This window comes from Chlamydotis macqueenii, chromosome 4 (assembly GCF_036417535.1).
Source record: "Chlamydotis macqueenii isolate bChlMac1 chromosome 4, bChlMac1.mat, whole genome shotgun sequence".
Lineage (NCBI taxonomy): Eukaryota > Metazoa > Chordata > Aves > Otidiformes > Otididae > Chlamydotis > Chlamydotis macqueenii.
The window spans coordinates 28600494-28619574 of NC_141559.1; the positions used below are offsets into that span (position 1 = coordinate 28600494).

The 19081-nt window shown below is 41.0% G+C and overlaps 1 protein-coding gene across 2 annotated transcripts in view; it reads left to right on the top strand.

Moving 5' to 3' along the window:
* The first annotated feature begins 2867 nt into the window (after positions 1–2867).
* EMCN (endomucin) overlaps positions 2868–19081 on the top strand; it is a 55809-nt gene continuing 39595 nt past the window's right edge. Inside the window, exon 1 of one of the 2 annotated variants that reach the window (XM_086746581.1) lies at positions 2868–3029. In XM_086746581.1, coding sequence (XP_086602707.1) covers positions 2969–3029 — 61 coding nt within the window. In that variant the 5' untranslated portion in view covers positions 2868–2968. The remainder of the gene's footprint in view (positions 3030–19081) is intronic. The other variant, XM_086746582.1, reaches the window with a different exon arrangement.

Consider the following 19081-nt stretch of genomic DNA (forward strand, 5'->3'; position numbering starts at 1 on the left):
AACCATTATTGGACTACAAAATAACAGTATGTTAAAACAGAGAGCCCTTTCATTCTCTAGAGTGCTGTTTGGTCACATTTCAAGTCTTCTCCTGCAACTAGGAGGGCTAAAATCTTACTTGAAAAAATGTGGAAACTGAGACTGTCACACAGTGACTTGTTCTGGGGCTTAAAGCAAAACTCCAGATATTCCAGCACTGGCAGTAATACCACAGTTGACAGCAGAACGGATGACCAAATTTCTCTTTATAAAACAAAGCATGAGTTGGCACTGAAGCTAAGTTTCTTGGTTTGAGGAAAGAAAGAAAAATATTTATTCAATAAAGGGAAATTTATTTGCCAGTAGGGAGAAAAAGAGAAGATTTCTTTTTAGTGACAACATAGAGGAATAATCTTTTGCTACAAAGATTGCTAGAAGTTTTTAAAACCTTAAATGGTTTCTTTTTAAAGGGAAAAAAATGTTTTCATTGACAAGAGTTGTGAGAATCTCTCTTCTGCAGCTCAGATACTGCAGGCCAGAGTTTTTCTTTCAGTGACTTATTTGAGCAGTTTCCTTTCTATTCCTATTATTCCTTACTGTGTGTGCTGCTCCTATTTGTACCAAGTTTGATCTAGCAAAAGTTAGCTGTCTTTGATGTAGATGTTAGCAAGTGTCTCAGAGGGGCACAGTTCTCTTGATGCTTCAGGGAGGCAGTAAGTTGCCTTAGGACTCTCACTTAAGGTGCATAACATGGTATAAGGCAAAGACACTTGGCCCTTTCTCTTTTTTTCCCCTCCTGACCCCTTGCATGAAGTTGGGGAGCCTTTTCTACCCTTGTACCTGCAATATGGGTAGCTGCTCCAGGGATGCAACACTTTGTGCCCTTTCTGCCTTCAGTGAGTTGCAGGTAACCGTCACCGTCATCATCTTCAGCAGCAGCAGCACACTGAGGACTCCTTGGGATGCTGCTACTCAGATGAGTAACACTGAACCAAATCAGTACTCTCTTAGGCGTTCAGATAGTTTCTCTGGGTTTTAAAACTCAAGGAAAGGATCCTGTCCTCAGACCTCTTAGATTTTGCAGAGGTTTCATTTCAGTCAATAAAATAATATTCCTTTCTGTATCCTTCTTCAGAATTAACATTTCAGGTGGTGGTTTGGCAATGCAGTAAATAAAAGGTTAGATTCCTTTTTATCGCATCAGGAACAGCAGTAACCTGGAATGAATTCACTCACCATGTACAGATTTATCTTTTTGTTTGAAGGCTTTCTGCTGCAGTAGTTACTGCTTTTCTAGCCCATTCTAACTTTAGGTCCTATGTCGGCACAAAACTAGCATAAACGCAGAGCACTGGCACTAACTCCCTGCCATACGCTCCAATCAACTTGACAAAAGTGTCATTGTGTGGCCCACCTCTACTCTGAGCCAAGTTTGTATTTCTGTGTGACACTTTCCAATGACGGAGAAAACAGTCTCGCTAAGGAGAACTTACATGTTTGCATCTCTCATTGATGCAAATACCTAAAGTTTGTCCAAACGAAGTGCCAGAAATTCATTGTCTATCATCAGATTTCTATTGAGCACCAGCTTAAGATGCAGAAATGTAATTTCTTTAACCAAACAAAAGTTGTTCCACATGTGATACTGAGCTGCTACTGTTTTCCTCATCCCATGAATAAAACAGTACTGTTGGAAGCACTGTGGCTTAGCTCCTGCGAGTTCCTGCGTGCAAAGCCGTTTGAAAACTTCCCCTTATAGTGAGAAACAGTCATGAGGAAAAAAAACCTCTCAATTACTGCAATAAATAGGGTTGACTATTTAATGAGCCAGGCTGTTTGTGAGGTCAGTTTTTCCACCAAATTTTCCTGAGAGTTGACAGAGAGGGAGATGAGCAAACATACTGCACCTCATTCTCATTGTGGTTGAAGTTTCGTGATTAATTGCCATTAACTGCCTTGAATCGTTAAGGAACAGAGCACAAGAATATTACGAGATGACATTTTGATAGCCTTTAACTCTAGAGCTCTGCTCAGGTTTCTTCTAGAGAAGCTGGAGAAATGACTGTGAGAAGGAGGGATACCAAGGTTTCCCACGTCAGCAGGTCCTGAGGAGAAGAGAGTGATTCTGCACTGGCTTATTGGACAGCCCAGGTACGAGGCTCACTCTGGGGACTGTATTCCCATCCCATGGGACAGCAAGTAGCTATACAGAAGAATAAAAAATCCTTTCCATTACTAATGGAGCAGACGCAGTCAAGGCTAGTTGTAACTTTTCAAATTAAAAAAAATAAGCAACCCAGTTTTCATTTAAAGAAAAAAAACCACACCGTCCAGCCCTAACTGGGAGCCCAGAGCCTCTCCCTGCTGGGGCACCTTGCTGGATTCACTCCCTTGCCCTGTGCTGATGCCCCTCACATCCTCCCAGCTGCAGGACAGCAGCTCTCTTAGGGAGGCACTCTCTCTGCCTTTAACATGAAGCAGCTGTGATTTTCACCAAAACCACTTTACACAACACAGGCTCTTGTTGCTTGTTTTGCTCCTCTGTGCCTGGCTGCATGATCCCCCTCTACCTGGGCTCCCTCGCTGCTCATAAATATTCAGTTTAAAAGTATCCCCAGCTACAGTATGCAAGTTGGTGCTGTATAGTATATTCTAAAGAAATATTTGCCTCTGTTCAAAAACCTTCCTGACCTCGGGGCCAAAGAAGAACAAAATAATCTATTAACAAAAACACAGTTCACTGCCAAAGAAAAGGAGTTCCTGTAAGGACTGAAACAATAAATCTCCTCCGTACTGAACTCCCAGAGGGAGTATGTTGTGTTTCCTCCTGTTCTTTATCAAAGTCCCCAAAATAAGCAGGAATGGGCAGTGACTAGGCACAGTCTCTACACACCTTTTTCCATGGAGTAATTAAGGCCTGCCTCAAAGTGAGAGAGCACTCCCTGCCCAGCTGTGCAAGGCAGAGCTGACAGCCCCACCACCACCAAGTATGAAGCTTCTAGGGATTGCCTTCTTTTTCCTAGCTGTATTCTGTGTTTGCACTGTGGGAGGTAAGTTCTTTGGCTTTTTTTTTGAGTAGACTTGTCTCATTTGTGGGGTGTTTTGTGAGCAAAAGCTTAGCTGTCAATAGCTGGATGCTTTTTTTTTTTTTTTTTTTTGTGTGTGTGTGTGTGTGTGTGCGCAGTGATTGAAAGACTGTATGTTGGAGGATAAGGAGGTACTAACTGGTAGTTGAGTTATATGTGTTCTGTGAAAAACTTTCCTGCCATTGTATTTTTGTGACAGCTCTCTTTCTAGGTGTCATGAAGCTCCTCAATCTGAGAGGAGTTAAAAGCAGAGGTATATTTACAAAGGTTTTCTGTTCTGCTTTTCTTCTTTGAAATAAAGCATCTTTTGTAGAGGTGGCTTTAAGGGGGGAATTGAAATGTCTGTCAGATTTTGCAAATACTGCTCTTGCAAATCAAGTCTATCCTGATGGATTTCCCTAGCACTATGCCAGCAATAAGTTTGGCCAAGGGTATGTCTCAGAAATTACCTTTGTTTTGCCTGCAAAGATAGAGTGTCTTACAGCATTTATTGAGTGTTAAATATTGAGGGATGCATGCCTAGGGATGATATTAATTACTGAGTGCAATATCTTTTTAAAGTGATTCTCAAATGCACAGATTTAATCAAACTTTGTGGTGCTCATATTGTCACTGAACTGTTGTTTTTATTATTCTTTAGTTTGAAAGATCGTACTTTTACAGTAGAATTAACTAGTAAAACCTGAAAAGGCGAGATAAACTGTTGTAAGAAAGGCCAGAGTCTATCACCACCTTTATCAAAAGGTACAGTTGAAGTCAAATCTGCTAGTTTTCTGTAATTTTATTTATGGCCCTTTGTGTGAATACTTGTAACCAAAGCTTCCACAAATGTCTATAGATGGCCTGTAATGGATTTTATGAATCAGAAGTTTAAAAATTCTTAACACTAGATTGACTGATCAAAAAAAAAGTTAATCAGCTTTTGCCCAGATTTTGTGTTAAAATCTAGAAATGTCTTTTGTGATGTAGCTTACGCTATTGCTTGGGCCCACTGCTGCTAGAAAGAAAAAAAAAAAATCAATAAAGGAGATTAAAAATAAGATTATGCCACAGAAAGAACTGCTTTTAAAAATATGTTAAGTAAGTATAAGCCCTGAAAGTCTGTGTCGAGCTACTATTTATTCTCTGTCTGCTACTCCTAGTAAAAATAGCCTTCCTGTCATTGTTGAACCTTTAATTTCACAACTTCTGAAAAGCAAAGCGGAGTTGGATCAAAAGGAGCATATTTAACACAACAGTCCATAAAGCTTATCGGAAAGCAACATGCAAAGGTGGGAGGAATTCTGTCAATTTTATACAATCCTTTCTTTAAAAAGGATTTTTCCTCCTCTGCATGACTTGAATAGGGCAGACCTGATGACAGTGAATAAGCAAATTTCATATAGGATACATTTGCTCTGAACAATTTTGGTTCTCTAAAAGCATATATTTTTAAAATGCTTTATTTCAAGGTAGACACGGTAGTGAAATTCTGTTGGTAAATTCACATTAGAAAATTAAGACTATGTGTGGGGAAATTTGGAGTATATTTCCATCTGCCTCGTGAAAGAAAAATAATATAATCTGGTCAAGCTTCCTTCAGGCTACCCCACGCAACACCTGTTAAGACAGAAGCAGTTTTATTGTCTGTTGTATGAGACTGGACCGAAGTCTTTGGATTTCCACTGTTTGTGATCACTAATGTGTCCTCGACATCTGGACTGTAACAGTGAGATCTTAGAATCTGAAGAGAGGAATGGATCGTAAGGAGGCTGACACCAGTCTCCCTAATGCTCAGTGTCCCTTTTTTGAGCATTAGAGACAGCAGCAAGACATTTCTCCAGTTGCTTAGAAACACTTTTAGTATTTTTAAATTATGCTCAGTAAAATTTAGAGAAGGTCAAATCACACCCTGACGTTTTAGTGCTCCCTCCCCCAGGCTTTGGGGTAGTTTGTCTTCAAAGCTTACCAAGACACATAATGTGTGGGTTTGCAGCCTCTTCACGTAACACAGCCAAGCTGCCTGTCTTTGTATCTTTTGTAAATCAAGCAGAAGTAGACAAGGATGTTTCCATTGTGGTTAGTAAAGAATACTACTAAGTCTCCTGCGGGGCTTCCAAATTTCGTGCCTTGTCTTCAGCCTGTATGTTGGTGATGCTTTCTTGGTCATTTTCTAATTCATCTTCGGATCTTGCATCCTCAGAAGTCCCTAATGTTTTGGTGGGATCTACCCTCTGTCAGCAAATTACCAGAGGCTCAGTTATGTACAGATGCAGATGCCGATAGCCTCCCAACAACTTGTTCCTCGTCTCAAGGCTTTTCTCAACCCTTTGAGAGCTAAATGACATGCTTAAAGCAGGAACACCTTCATGCTCATCCTGAGATGCTCAGTCCTCCTGGCATATTGCACTTTATTCTTACCTGCTCCAAAACATATCTCAAATAGAAATGCTTTTGCGTTGGTTCATAGCATTTCCAGCTTTAAACAACAGACAGAACTGGAATGGGTCAAAGAATATATTGCCAAAGGATAATAAGCAAATATAAATGCTCTTGAGTCTCCATTAAGATATAATTAATTTGAAAAATGGGTAAAGGTGATGTTTGTTCCTCTAAAATAAGAGGAGAGAGGAATTGGCATGTGCTTAGTGGTTACATCTTCCTGTGCCTTGGCCTTGTAATACAGCATGGTTATGGCTACGGCTACAGAGCATAGCAGAAGTCCTCCACAAAGTGCTTGTAACTTGTAGCACACCACAGCTTCATTCTCCCTCAGGCACCCATGTTTGTTTCTTGCAGAAATGACAGCAGAAAAGAGTGGGGTTGTGCTCCTCTTAGCATCAGTCTGGATGCGTTCGGGTTACGTGCTCAAATGTAGGAGCTGGAATGTTTTTTCTCATGTTCTAGAGGTAGTGTGGATTGGTTTATTAGTGCCTAATTAGTGACCCCTGTTGACAGCTGCCAGTACCCCTCTCCAAGAGTGCCCCTGTCAAAACTGATGGCACTACAAAAAACAATAAGGGTGCTTTTCATTTTGGAAAGGTAGGAGGAAACCTTGGCATTGAGAGCCCGATCCAAAGGCCACTGAAGTAATTTGGAACTGTTCCACTGCACTGTGGATCAATCCTAAGCTACGTGCTTCCCAATCTTCTTCCCGGCTAAGGGGATGCTTTGGAGCCTGGGACATCATGCCAACCCTACAACACAGCAGATTAATCCCGGCTCCCAGGCTGATAGCTTGAGAAAAGTTTGGCTAAACTGGGGCTCCTGTAGTGATTACACACATTTGCAGCTGCCTGAACTCTGCTCTTGTCGATGTTAACTATAGGAGATGGATAGTGTTTTCCATCTTTTGTGTTCTCAGCTCACAAACTTTCAAGTCTCTTAGTATTTAATTTTAAAAATTAATTTTTAACTAAACTGTTTTGAGCAGTTAAAGCTTTTGAGCATGGTCTCCCCTCGTTCTGGCTTATTATTCATGGCTGCACTCTGGGAGAGACCAGCAAGGCACAGACTCTCACAGTTGGATTGTTGTCTCATCTCCGAAAATTTGAGAAATGTGAATAGGCATTAGATAACCAGCTGCTTTTTCACAATTTTAGCTTGCTTGAAGCCAAACTTTGACTGTCTTGAGAGTTTGTGGGGGAAAGAGTTTCCTTTTGGGGGGGGGGGGGGCGGGAAAACCTTTCTCAAGAAATCAAATTGTAGTGCTGGAGCCTTTAACTGAGTTTTTACCCCTGTACAGATTATTTTTTTTTTTATTATTCATTCTTTTTTATTTCCCCCCACCCCACTGCCACATTCCTTTAATTCATTAGAGCTTTCCATATTGGGCCAGTTTTGCCTAATGGATTTTAAAGATGTATTTATGACTGGACAGAAGAAAACCACTTGTTCTAGCCCCAAATCCAAATGCAAGTTTACTGCATTTACTGAGGAGCGAAGCAGATGGCTTGATACCTGCTTGATAAGGAGATTATGATTTGCAGCCAAAATAAATAGAAACTGAATGTGAAGGGCAAGTTGCCTGCAGCATTCAGCTCCAAACCTGAGAATACATAATGCCATATAACATGCCCAACAAATGGTTGTCTTTTCTGAAAATTTACCAGAATGTTTTCTCTTTTATTTAGCTCGCTCTTTTATCTGGACTAAAACATAGAATATTTATTAATCTTTACTCCTTTATTAATTAGGAAAAAAAGATCTGCTGAGGCTTATATTTTAGTTTGGTTCTGTGGATTTTTTTTTCTAAATAGGAAAGGACCTTGAATTTGGTCTCCAGTTGTTTATACATCTGAGTCTTCTGTGAAAAAAAAAAACTGCGAAAATGCAAATTAAAAATAATCTTTAAGAAACTCTGAACCTAGAGAAGGGAGTATTTTTGACTGGTATACTTGGTAGCAAGGCTAACTTCAGAGTCTGAAGATAAGTAAGGGCCCACAGTAAAATCACATGGGAAAGACAACCTTATTACTTGTGTTGCTTATGAAGGCGGGGTGTGTTATTGTTTGTATTTTGCTGAAACAACTCACGGAAGACCTTTTAATGGTTTTATTTTGCAATTCTGTAAACAGACAGACAATGTTGGATTTGTGCATGTAGCAGCTGTTATTTCCAAATGTAAGTCAAGAATTAAAGACCTGTCCTCCCATAGAAGACAAACGTTTAGTTTTGGTTTCAGCTAGCACTCTAAAAATAGGTGTTTCAGATGTAAAAAGAAGAGTCAAAACCCTGAGTCTCACCATGTCCTGCCACGCAAGGCACCATCATTGTCCCAGCACCTGAGCTATTAGGTAGCGATACCTTGGCATTCATCTTGTGAAGGTGGATCCTTGGAAGCCCTAACAGTGGCATGCTGCCTCAGCCAGACCTACCTGCAGTAGGAAAAGTAGTTTGACACAATTTAATATGATGCTATCTCTATGCTGTGCCTTCTGAACCTGTCTCCCCATGTGAGAAAGCTGTGCTCAGATGATCACTTGCTGATACAATGGCTCTAAGGGAACAAAATTCAGTAGATGTGATCTGCTGGGGTACTGTCCCCTTGCAGGAGAGGTAGAAAGGGAGTAGGAAGCCCTCTGATGCCACCCACAAATGTTCTAGAAGCTGGTCTGGTGGGGTCCAAATTAATTCCAAATAACTTTTTTTTTTCTCAGCAGCTAGGCTAGACAGTGGCCCCTTTCAGGCCAGACTAATTAGCTAAAGCTCCAAAGGTTACGTTTCAAACTAGTAACAGGGAAAGGATTTTCTGACTGCTTTTATATGGAAAGTGGATATTTGCCTGACTTCGGTACAGGTGAAAGTCCTAGCCTGTTTATCAATACCGTATTTTTACAACAATTTTTAATCTCTTTTTTTCCAATGGCACTAACATGCTCCTTGGTATTAGCTGCATGTTGTAGATAGCAACGCATCTCAGGTTGCTGGAACCACAGAGCAAGTGGCACACAGTTTTGTATCATATTTATCTGTTGTAACCTTTCTGCCTTGTCTTATCACTCTAATGAAATTGCGTGTTTTGCCAGGATAGCAGCACTACGCCAGCCTTGCCATCTGAAGATTTCTACAAGATACGTAATCATTCTAAAAAGCACATTGTGTTTGTCTTAATGCCATGATTTCTCAGTGTGCTACTTGGTTTGAGGAGTGTCAGTGTAATCAAAACTTTAGGGTTAAATCAATTAAATCCCTGATTATATTAATGAGATGTTTATGCTTCCTGCAGATTTCTTCTTTCATGACGGAGGAGATTAATATTGTATTTGGGCTTGACAGGTTTGGCTGTTGAGGCAACAACTGATCAGAATGGCAAAAGCTTTTGGATTTTAGTTAGTCTGAGGAAAACTGTTCCAGGAGATTTACTAACCTTCCTGGCCAAGGATTCTCATTATTCTCCTCTGTAAAATACCTTACTTATTTGTTGAGGCATGTTTTCATTGCATGATAATTATTTGAAGTGATCAAAACCCCATATATTCCTTAACTTTTTTACTAGTTTTCCCACTTCTTCACATACTCAACATTGAATCTAAGCTTTTATTTGAAATACAGTGTTGATCCAAATGTTAATGCATATGGTGCCATCTATTCCAGCATGAGGACAGTCTGAAATCATCTTTCTTGGACAGATGAATTACCCCTCCTCATCTCAGCATGGGTTATATATCACAGCAATATAGAGGATGTAAATATCAGTGTTTGCAAACTCATTCAAAGGCTATGGAAGCAAAAATATCTCCAAACATTGTTAGGTGAAATGGTGAAAAAGTTGAGCATTGCTCTGGCAAGAAATGAGGAATTCAAATGTTTTCACTTCCAAATTCCCCATGTCACATCTGGTAGAGAATGGTGACTTTGGACACAATATATGTTTAATGCTTCCGCTGCCGTTTAAAGTTCCCAAAAGGCAAAATTTGGACCCTTTTTTCTTTGCCCAGGAATTATAGACTCTCTGAAACTCCTACCAAGTAGTCCAACTCTCATCTCCCCTTGACTCCTACAGATGGTCGTAAAGGCAGAAGTCTATGGCATGTCAAACTAAATGTTTGGGGCCAGCGTGCAATTCAATTGTAGCTACTAATTTCTGCACAGGACTGTTAAAATATCTTTCTGAAAACTACTGAATTCTTTGATTTATGGAGCTTTCTGAACATCCTGTGGAATTTAACTCTGCTTTGCAGAGTTCACACAAAAGTCTTGGAAATTATAGCCAGGACCAAAAGCTGGCTCTCCAGAAAGGCTGTTACAGTAGAGCAGCTTTAGGTTCTCTTTAGGAAAGCTTTTTCTTATAAGAGTAGTGTATTAATGTATTTGCTGTAGTTCACAAAGCAGAAAATGTATATACCAAACTGTTGGGCTTCACTTGCAACAACTTGCTAGAGTAGTTTCCAACATGTAACAAGAGGAAGAACTTAACTAGAGATCTATGCCAAATAACCCAGCTCCCAAGATGTGCCAGTGACAGCAAGGGAAGGACACAGCACAGGTATTACAGGCAAAAATGTCCTGGTGCAGGACTTTTTTTGGTTCTGTGCATGTTTCATCCTGTCTAGTTCAAATTACTTTAGAGGAATCCATTACTTCCCTTTGCATGCCATTCCCTTTGCTAATGGAGTGATGTGGCTAGTGTGTCTTAATGCTGTTGAATTCAAGTGAACTAGTGCACAATTTGTATTGCTGGTTTAGTGACATTTTCTTGTAGTGCACTGTCTGCTTCCTCCCTAATTGCTTTCACCTTGCATTTCCAGGAACTGGCAGAAAATACTGTTTTCAGGTGCAAAATGTGAAATGGGGATTGGTCATTTATGGGAGAAATGGCCAAGGGAGGAGAAGAGCAGAAGGGTTTGAGTGGGAATGGAACAATTCATTCCCAATAGTTGTAATTGTCATGGGGAATAAAATTACACTAATTGCCAATAAAAGTACAAGTGATGTATATAGCTGTTCACCAACATGAGATCATCAGCTCCCAGCTCACTATGACTTCCCAGGGCACTGACTGGAACCCAGAGTTTTGACAAGCCTGAGCATCCTTAACCATGGTCTGCTTTCTGCTCCACCAGGAAACTGGTTATCGGTGTGGGTGCTGGCGTCACTATCGCAGGAGTGCCCGCTGGTCTTTGATGGTGTAGGTGCTCAGTGCTGACCCTCTGCCTCAAGTGCTAGTCCTAGTAACAACTTCATTTTTTTAATTCCTACTTTGGAACATAAAGCATGTGAGAAAACCATTTCAGGTTCACATCTGAGGTTAGCAGTGGTATCGGATTGAATACTCATATTATTTTGAGTTTCTACTAATCAGCTTTGCAAGATACTCATAGACAAGGAAGTTGTCATCAGCTATATATGCCTGTTACAGAAATCAGTTATTTTCAAAGTATATCCTTTGTCCTTGCATATAACATAACTCCAGTGAGCCTGTACTCCACTTTGGGCTTGCAAAAGCCCATTTTGGGCTTTCTCTTTGAGATAAGATGTCCCTGCTCACTGCAGGGGGATTGGACTAGATGACCTTTAAAAGTCCTTTCCAACTCAAACCATTCTATGATTTAGCCTTTGTTCTAGACAATGTGAAAAAGATGAAGAGGTACTCAATTGGGCATGGCATTACATTAATTATAGAAGCAATTTACAGTGTTTCCACGGAAGTTTTCTGACGGGAACAGGTTTTTGATGCTCCGGAGGCTTTCAGAGCTTTGTCAGGAACAGAGTGGCATGGGCGGGTGTGGCTGAAATGAGTGTCTAGGCTGATCCCGGATGTGCTAAAAATAAATACATCACAGCAGACACTGCAGTGAACCTTTCCTGAATTATACAATCAGTCATGTTGCTGGAGATGCATTTGGATCGCAAACCTAGAGCAGAACTATGATCTTAGTAACTGCTGTAGCAAGTTGCAAAGGAGAGCCACTGATTGACCTGGGCTCAGCTTCCCCTCTGGCTGTTTTATATCTGCCCGACTCAAACACACTCTCTCCTGGGAAACAAAAATAGGTTTGCAAATAGCACGGTAAGGAAAAATCATTGTAAGCATTACCCGGAGAAGGACGTAGTTTTCTCTCCACCCTCTGGGTGAGGGTAACTTACACCAACGCTCCTGTTCTTTCCTGTTGCAGAAGAAGGGGCTCTCCTTTCTTTTTCTTGTTCTACTCAGAAATGCACAATATGTAAAAAGCTCTTTCTATATAAAACTGCACCCATTAAAGACATTTTCAAATTGATTTAGCATGACTAACACAAGGAGGGTGGCGGATTGTTTTCCATACTATAAAATAAACCTTAGTAACTCCTACCTTTTATCTTACACATGGACAGACAAATATATCACCATCAAAGGGTGACAATCTGGTAGTTTAAATAGCTTTAAAGGGTTTAATTAAAACCTATTAAATAGGTTTGACAGGTTTAAATAAAGAGAAGCGCAGAGCTTGGAGCCTTTGTCCAAGGCAGGCTGGAGTGCTGATGAGCATGCTGAGCATGTTTATTATTTTATGGAGTGCAAAAAATGTGCTCATCCCTCTGTAGTACACAGTAATAAAGATATCCACCAAGCTTCACATAGGAGCAGAAAATGCACCGAGAAAGCTTGTGATTAAAACCCCTTGAGAGGGAGTTTGCGTTTCTCTAGAGTCAATAAAAGAAACCATGAAACTGGCTGGTAAGCACCCAGATTTCTATGTCCACGCATGCAGGGAGGCAAAGTATGCTGTGCTTGTGTTGTTTCAGATACTCAACACAAGGGCACTCGTCCAACCTTTCTCATTACTGTTTTAGTTAAGGGGGAGCCCTCAACAACCTACAGCCACGTTAGCTGAGCCAGTCCTTGGCTTTTTCGGCATTTCTGTGTGGTGGCCTGTGCAGGAGCTGTTTGCTTGGTGATATGAGCAGGCTTTGCGAAAACAGCCCTGTTTGCTTCGGGAATTAGTAATTCCCAGCAGCTCTCTGCTGTTGCTTGGTGTTGGGTCATGCTAGCCACAGGCCTGGGCGAGCTGGAGAAGCGCTGGGGCAGTGCTGGCACCAAAGCTGTTTCCTGCCTCCTCCTCATTCCCCGCCAGAGAAACTGTAGCAGTCCCCTCCCTTTCCTTCCTCTCCTCAGCTCTTGCTGCCGGGTGCCTCCAGCCCACCCAGTTTGTGTTTCCTCTGCAGAGCCCAAGTCCCACATTGCTCCAATTGCTGTTGTCCGTTCCCAGGCCACACAGGAGCAGCCCTGCCCCTGTCTCCCTTTCCAGCTACGGAGCTTTGCATTTATGCTCCCCCTTCCCTAATGTCTTCCTCTCTCCCCTGTTTTCAGGTGCTTTTGCTTTCTGCAGGGAGGGTGCTATGCCCTTCTGGCCCAGGAGCATCTCCTTTCTGTCTTGGTGCCTTCACCCATGCCCCACGTTTCTTCCTACTCTTAGAATCACAGAATCATTAGGGTTGGAAAGGACCTTCAAAGGCCATCTAGTCCAACTCCCCTGGAAGAAGCAGGGACATCCCCAACCAGATCAGGTTGCTCAGAGCCTCATCCAGCCTGGCCTTGAATGTTTCCAGGGATGGGGCATCCACTACCTCTCTGGGCAACCTGTTCCAGTGTTCTACCACCCACCCTCTTACAGCAGGTCGACTCTGTCCTGTCGCACAAGCCTGCAAACCAGGACCTGGAGCTACAGTGGCAAAGTAGAAAGTTGAACTTAAATGCAAGATCTCAACATGGAGGATTTGTATAGTATGTTTTCAGTTTGCTGCTGAAGAGAGGCATGACTGAAAGGAAGGGAACAGTTTGGCAAGCGGGAGGTGGTTTCCCACCTCCGTAGGTGGTGGGAGTCACAGGCTTCCAGCCGGTTGGCATCCGGCAGCAAAGAACATGGCCTCTCTAGCCTGCCTTATGGTTTTTAGCATTGCCTGTAGTATCTGACTACATCTCACCGGGGTTCACCTTAAACGTGACTGGTGTAACTTTGTTCAAGGTCCACATAGTCCCTCCAGACGCTATTGTAAGATATTCAGAACGGAGAAAATCCGGAGGAGGGAAATGGCTTATGTCGCAGAAGGCTGCGTTAAGAGCGTTTGCAGAAGTGCAAAAGCATTGTGAGACACGACTGGAAAAACACTTTGCAGTTCTGACTCATGGTGATAATCCAGTGGCAGTGATCCAGCATGGGACTGTTATTAGGGACACAGCTTTCCTTTCACCAAGTGCTGTCACAGCGTGAATAGTTGTGTGCAGGTATTGATACAAACACATCTGAATGTGTGTGTGAGGCATGCCATGCCTTGTATATTGCTTTAGGATACTGAAGAAATATGAAGACTTGAAGGTTGTGTATTTTTTTTTTGAGTTTGCTTCAAATTCATGAAGTTTGCAAATGGCTTTATTTCATTTAACATCCTTTACTACACACTGTTGTCAGCTCCAGCCATTCACTGGATTACATCAGAACCTTGATTCTCACTTAAAATCTAGCCAATACAACTATAGAGGAAAGATTTAACATATGAGTCCTTAAGGATTAAATGTAATAGAATATTAGTTTTATCAAATTAATTCTTTTAGAACAAAATACCTGCAGGTTTTTAATATTTTATTATGTTTTTTTTTTAATATTTTGGAGTGTTTAATTTGTAGATTTTATATTTGTGATCTTAGAGGTTTTGAATAGGAAGAAAGGAATTTATGGTTTCAAACAATACAGTTAAAATTGCACTTAAGTCTCTTCTACATCCCAAATTGAAGTTTTTGTGATCTGGAAGCATCTATGCTTCCTCTAAGATTTTTTTTTGTAGTGCTTGATGGTTTTCTAAATAATTTGCATAGTATGGGTTAGTCATTTTTAGCCAACCAGCGACTAATCAATGACCACAATTCAACATTGTTGTTTGATTTTTGGGAAGCTTCATGTCGTGATTTCAGTCTTAACAAAATACTTCAGATGAAACTGAAAATACTACAAGGACGACTGTTCTTAAGATTTATCGAAACACTGTAGATAAACCCCTCTGCTCCTAGAAATGTGCCTGTCTTGAACCTGCGGATTTCCTGGCAATGCATTTCTCTTGGTAATAGGTAGCTCTTATTTGTGCAATTAGAATGGGGCGGGGGGGGGGGGGGGGAAGAGCTGTATGTAGTGGGAATAAAATAAACTGCAGAAATGTAGAGGGAGGACTGAAATAACAAGTTACCTAAAATTAATCCCATTCCCTGCTCTGTCCTGCATGACGACTTCCTGCAGTATTTTCAGAGGGTTGATTCTGCACTGAACATGTGCTCCAGACAAAGCAAAATACTGAGAAAGCTGAGATCGGTTGCAAATGCAAATGTTGCAACTTGTATCCATATTATTATTCTGCAAGATCCAAATGATAAAAACTGCAGATGCGGTTGAGATCTTGACCTGCCAATATCTCTGTTTCTTGCGTAATTCCATTAATGCCAGAACGTGGTGCCATTGTGTGTTGCAGTTTGTAGTTGTCTAGAAAATAAGAACATACTATTATTCCTCTTTTATCCATTGGAAAATGGGACACAGGGAGTGCCTACGTGGCAAAATCCATAGAAATACCCAAGCTGATCTGAATGAGGCAAATGAAGTTACAGAAGCTCCATCTAAACTAATTAAACTGTATTGTTCTACATAGACATTCCAGGGAGGACGGAGTAATCTCTACTCCGCAGTTGTAGCCGTTTATCTTATTTGTGATGATATATCCAGGTGAGCTGTAAACCAGCAAGCTCACACAGTATTTATGTTAGTGCAAGAATGCAGCGTGGATGTCACAGACATGCAGGACATGAGGTAGATCCTTGGAGAACTGGCGAGCACTGCATAATTACAAACCAGCCATAAGCATTGGTGGCAGCTGCTGTAAAGCATCTTTATTTGCGTCTGGGCAGAATATTACTCTGAAGCTGTGCAGGAAACTGAGCCTGAGTTTCCCGGACACCCAGCACTCTGTAGCACTTTGCCTTCTCCCCCTTGGCTGGAAGTGCAACCTGGACCTCTGCAACACATTACTAAGGCAGAAAGCCCAGGAGCACCTAAATGCTAAACCTCACTAGGCAGAAGGCCCATGTAGAAGGCCTATTTCTACATCAGGAATTAAACCTTAGGTTTGATCCCCAAATTAATGTATTCAGATGCACTCGAGTTCTGTTTGGAGGGCTTGAGTAGAATTTGAGCAGTGCCTAAAGACTTGTTTTTACTCCGCACATGGGAGGTGTTTGTGCAACAAGTGGTTGATGGGAGATGAACGATTCATCTAGGCAAATTTCTTCCCCCCCCCCCCCTCTGGAGGATGTGAGAACCTTTACACAAAAATGCATAAAAAATGCAGAAAAAAAGAGAAATTTTATTTCAAGGTTTAGGGCAGAAGGTCATGAACTGGGAAAAAAAGATGGGTGAGGAGTGAAAACAGAAATAAAAGAAGTGTAAGAACTACACTGGGCCTGGGGAAAGATCAGATAGTAGAACAAAGAGCTGAAACTGCAATAAATGAAGATGAAGGAGAAAATATAATAGACAACAGAGCTCCAAGGTAAACGTAGACAGGTTGTGTACATTGTCAGGCAGCAGCTATTTATTTGGAACTCTGAGAATATCAGTACCAGCTTTTCTCACAAGGACAGCTATAACTTTCTCCAGAAAGGACGAAACGTCAGATGAAGTGTGCAGTCTTCCCATGAATACTGCCGGAGCAGCTGTTACATGGGGCTCTATCATGGTCGTGGGGGCTGGCAGAATTATCATTTGCTTCCTGGAAAAATATCACTATTTATTTCCGGTGGTTTGGAAAGACAGAAAGCAAGAAAGCAACTTTGACTTCTCTGTGGCTCCTGTGTAATTGCAAAGGCCCAGGGTCACACAAGCAACCATAATATAACATAATATACAATAAACAAACATAATATAACAGTACCACCTGTAGATTCTGCTTTATAGCCTTGAAGCAGGGAATTAACATGGACAGGTTTCCTCAGGATACCTCTTTGATAATTGCTTCCAGCTAGAGCTGTTTGGATATTGATTTGGTTTTGAGCAGGAATATCTTATACTGTCATCAGGAAAATGGTTAAAATGCTAGTTTCTGGCTGTTACACCATCAGCTTGACACAGGCACCAAAAAACTTGCAAAGTTTCTGGTCCAGATTTCTGTTATCCATTACCTCTAGTTTCATCCTCAGTGGGTGTAATGAGAACTTTATTCCTTTGTCTGTCTTGCAGCCCCTCACCTACTTGGGCTTTTAAAATGTTTTTGTTTTGATTTTTTGGCATTCACTTTTGTATTAGCTGTTTCACATGGTGTTTTCAACTCAGTGGTTTCTACCCCGTAGTATCGTGTAGTGTATAAACTACTGATGTAATATCACACAGTCATTTCTGCTCTTTTTTTCTGTCTTGATTATAGCTATAGCAAGCACCTAATTAACACAAGGTCAAAACCCGCTTATCTTAGTCTTCCTAGTGTAAAGGTAAAAATAATGAGAGCGCGCGCAAGAGAGGGAAGAAATGATGAAAGGTTCAAGCTCAGACCTTGGAGACTGAAGCCTACATCAAAAGCTGCAGTTTGAGGGCTGCTGTGGCCATTGGTCAGCCCTGACTGAATTCAGGGGCTCCTTCTGAATTTTAAAAAAGGAAGTAAGTTCAGTGTTTCAGTTTGTTCATTTTGAAATAGTGTCTGATTACCAGATACAAATTATTGTACTGTTGCTTTAATTTTAGAACAAATGAACCATTTAAATACAAGCAAAAAAAAAGACAATAATGGGAAATTCTGTGAACCTGAAAGAAAAAAAAAAAACCACAAACCAACAGTTACTCTTTCTTCATTTTGGCCTTGTGGCCACAGGTCAAATGTTTGTCAAGCTCTTCTTATTTCCTTCTTATTTTTCCCTGCCACCTTTATTGTCTTACTGTCTCTGAGCCTTCCTGCCCTTCCCCTCTCATCTTATTCCTGTCCTGTTTTCTTTCTCCCAGTTCTGATTTCTTCTCGCCATGTTATATACTTCTGGACATGATTTTTTTTTTTTTTCTTTTTGGATTTTCCCACCGCCACCATCATCCCTTTATTCAGCCCAGTGTTACATCTGAGCACCTTTTAGCTCTGTAAGTGTTCTCCAGACACAGGGTGCTACATCACAGGTTACCTGCGCTCTTTTGGCTGAGTTTATTACCAGCAAGCATGGCAAATGGGAGAGGTTTCTGTGGGGGAGCAATTGCTGAGTAGATTTGGGCTACTCCCCCATCATAGTACATCAAGGTGCTCTTGTATCAAAGGGATCACTGCATCTAAATTTGCCAAAAACCGTGCAATTGTAACTTTACATGATTGTCCATCATCTGAGGCTGCAGCCAACCTGATGTGAGCAGAAAAAAAATCAATCTTTCTGTTTCTCTCTTTGTGTAGCAACAGTCTCTAATGGGGCAAAGTTCCTTTCTCAATCATTTTTGATCTTTTGCTTTTATCCCCCAAAGGATTCTCCTTAGTCACAAATTAACATTGCAAATAAGAGCATAAGTCACCAGTTCTATCACTTCTTTTAATCAATCTCAAAATCCTGATGAGTTTTAAGCATTTTTGCATGTTACTTTCAACTTGTTTTAAAGTATACCTGATTATCCGCCATTTTAAGGAAACTTTTAATTCCTAAACCTACTTTATTCTACTCTGCTAATCAAACTTACCTTAGTTTATCTCTAGCCTGTGATAGAATCAGCAAATTGTGAATCATAACAAAACAGTGACTTAAATTCTCGTATTTTTTTTTTAGTTATGAGGAAATCTCGGGCTATCAACATGGTTATTAAATGGAACACTTTTAAAGGATGAATAATCTAAGTATTGCAATGTGCTTTCCACAAAGTCATGCCGAGGCAGGGGAAGAGTGAGTTAGGGAATGAGTTAATTGGATGGCTAGTGCGTTTAGCTGGTGTTACAGACATGGTAGTAACTGAGAGATGTTATAACAAACTGTATAAAATGTAGGCACTGTTGAAAAAACATTCTGGTTTAGTGCTGTGGCCCTGTGGCATGGGGAATTACAGGAGCTTTCTCAGCAGCTTGTAATGAGAATAAAGAGACAGAAAAATGCTTGTTGTTTAGGGAAACAATATTGCTTTTTGGTCTATTTGGATAAAATTTGTTTTTAGAGTATTTCAGCTGTGGGTTATGAAGCATTATTCTGACTAGGTAACTAAATGGCATGAAAAACAGTATTTTAAATGCAATGTGCAAGGAGCTGTGCATAACCTGACTGTATTCACATGTCCTGCGGAGCAGGGCTGGAGCAGCAGCAGGCCCATAGGGAACAGATTTAATTTGATATGGGATATGCCCATATCAAACTGGGCCAGTATGTGCTGTGACAAGGCATTATGAAGGCAGTAGCGTACCTAGAAAAGATACTCAAGAAAATGGGGCTCACTGAGAAGGGGCAACATCCCAGCTGAGACCCACTGGAAATGCGCGGGTGTGCTGGTAGCACACTGCTTGAAGAGGAGTTGTAAGGGCTCATCTGACTAGTCCTTAATATATGCCTGAGAGCTCCTGCAATTGTATTA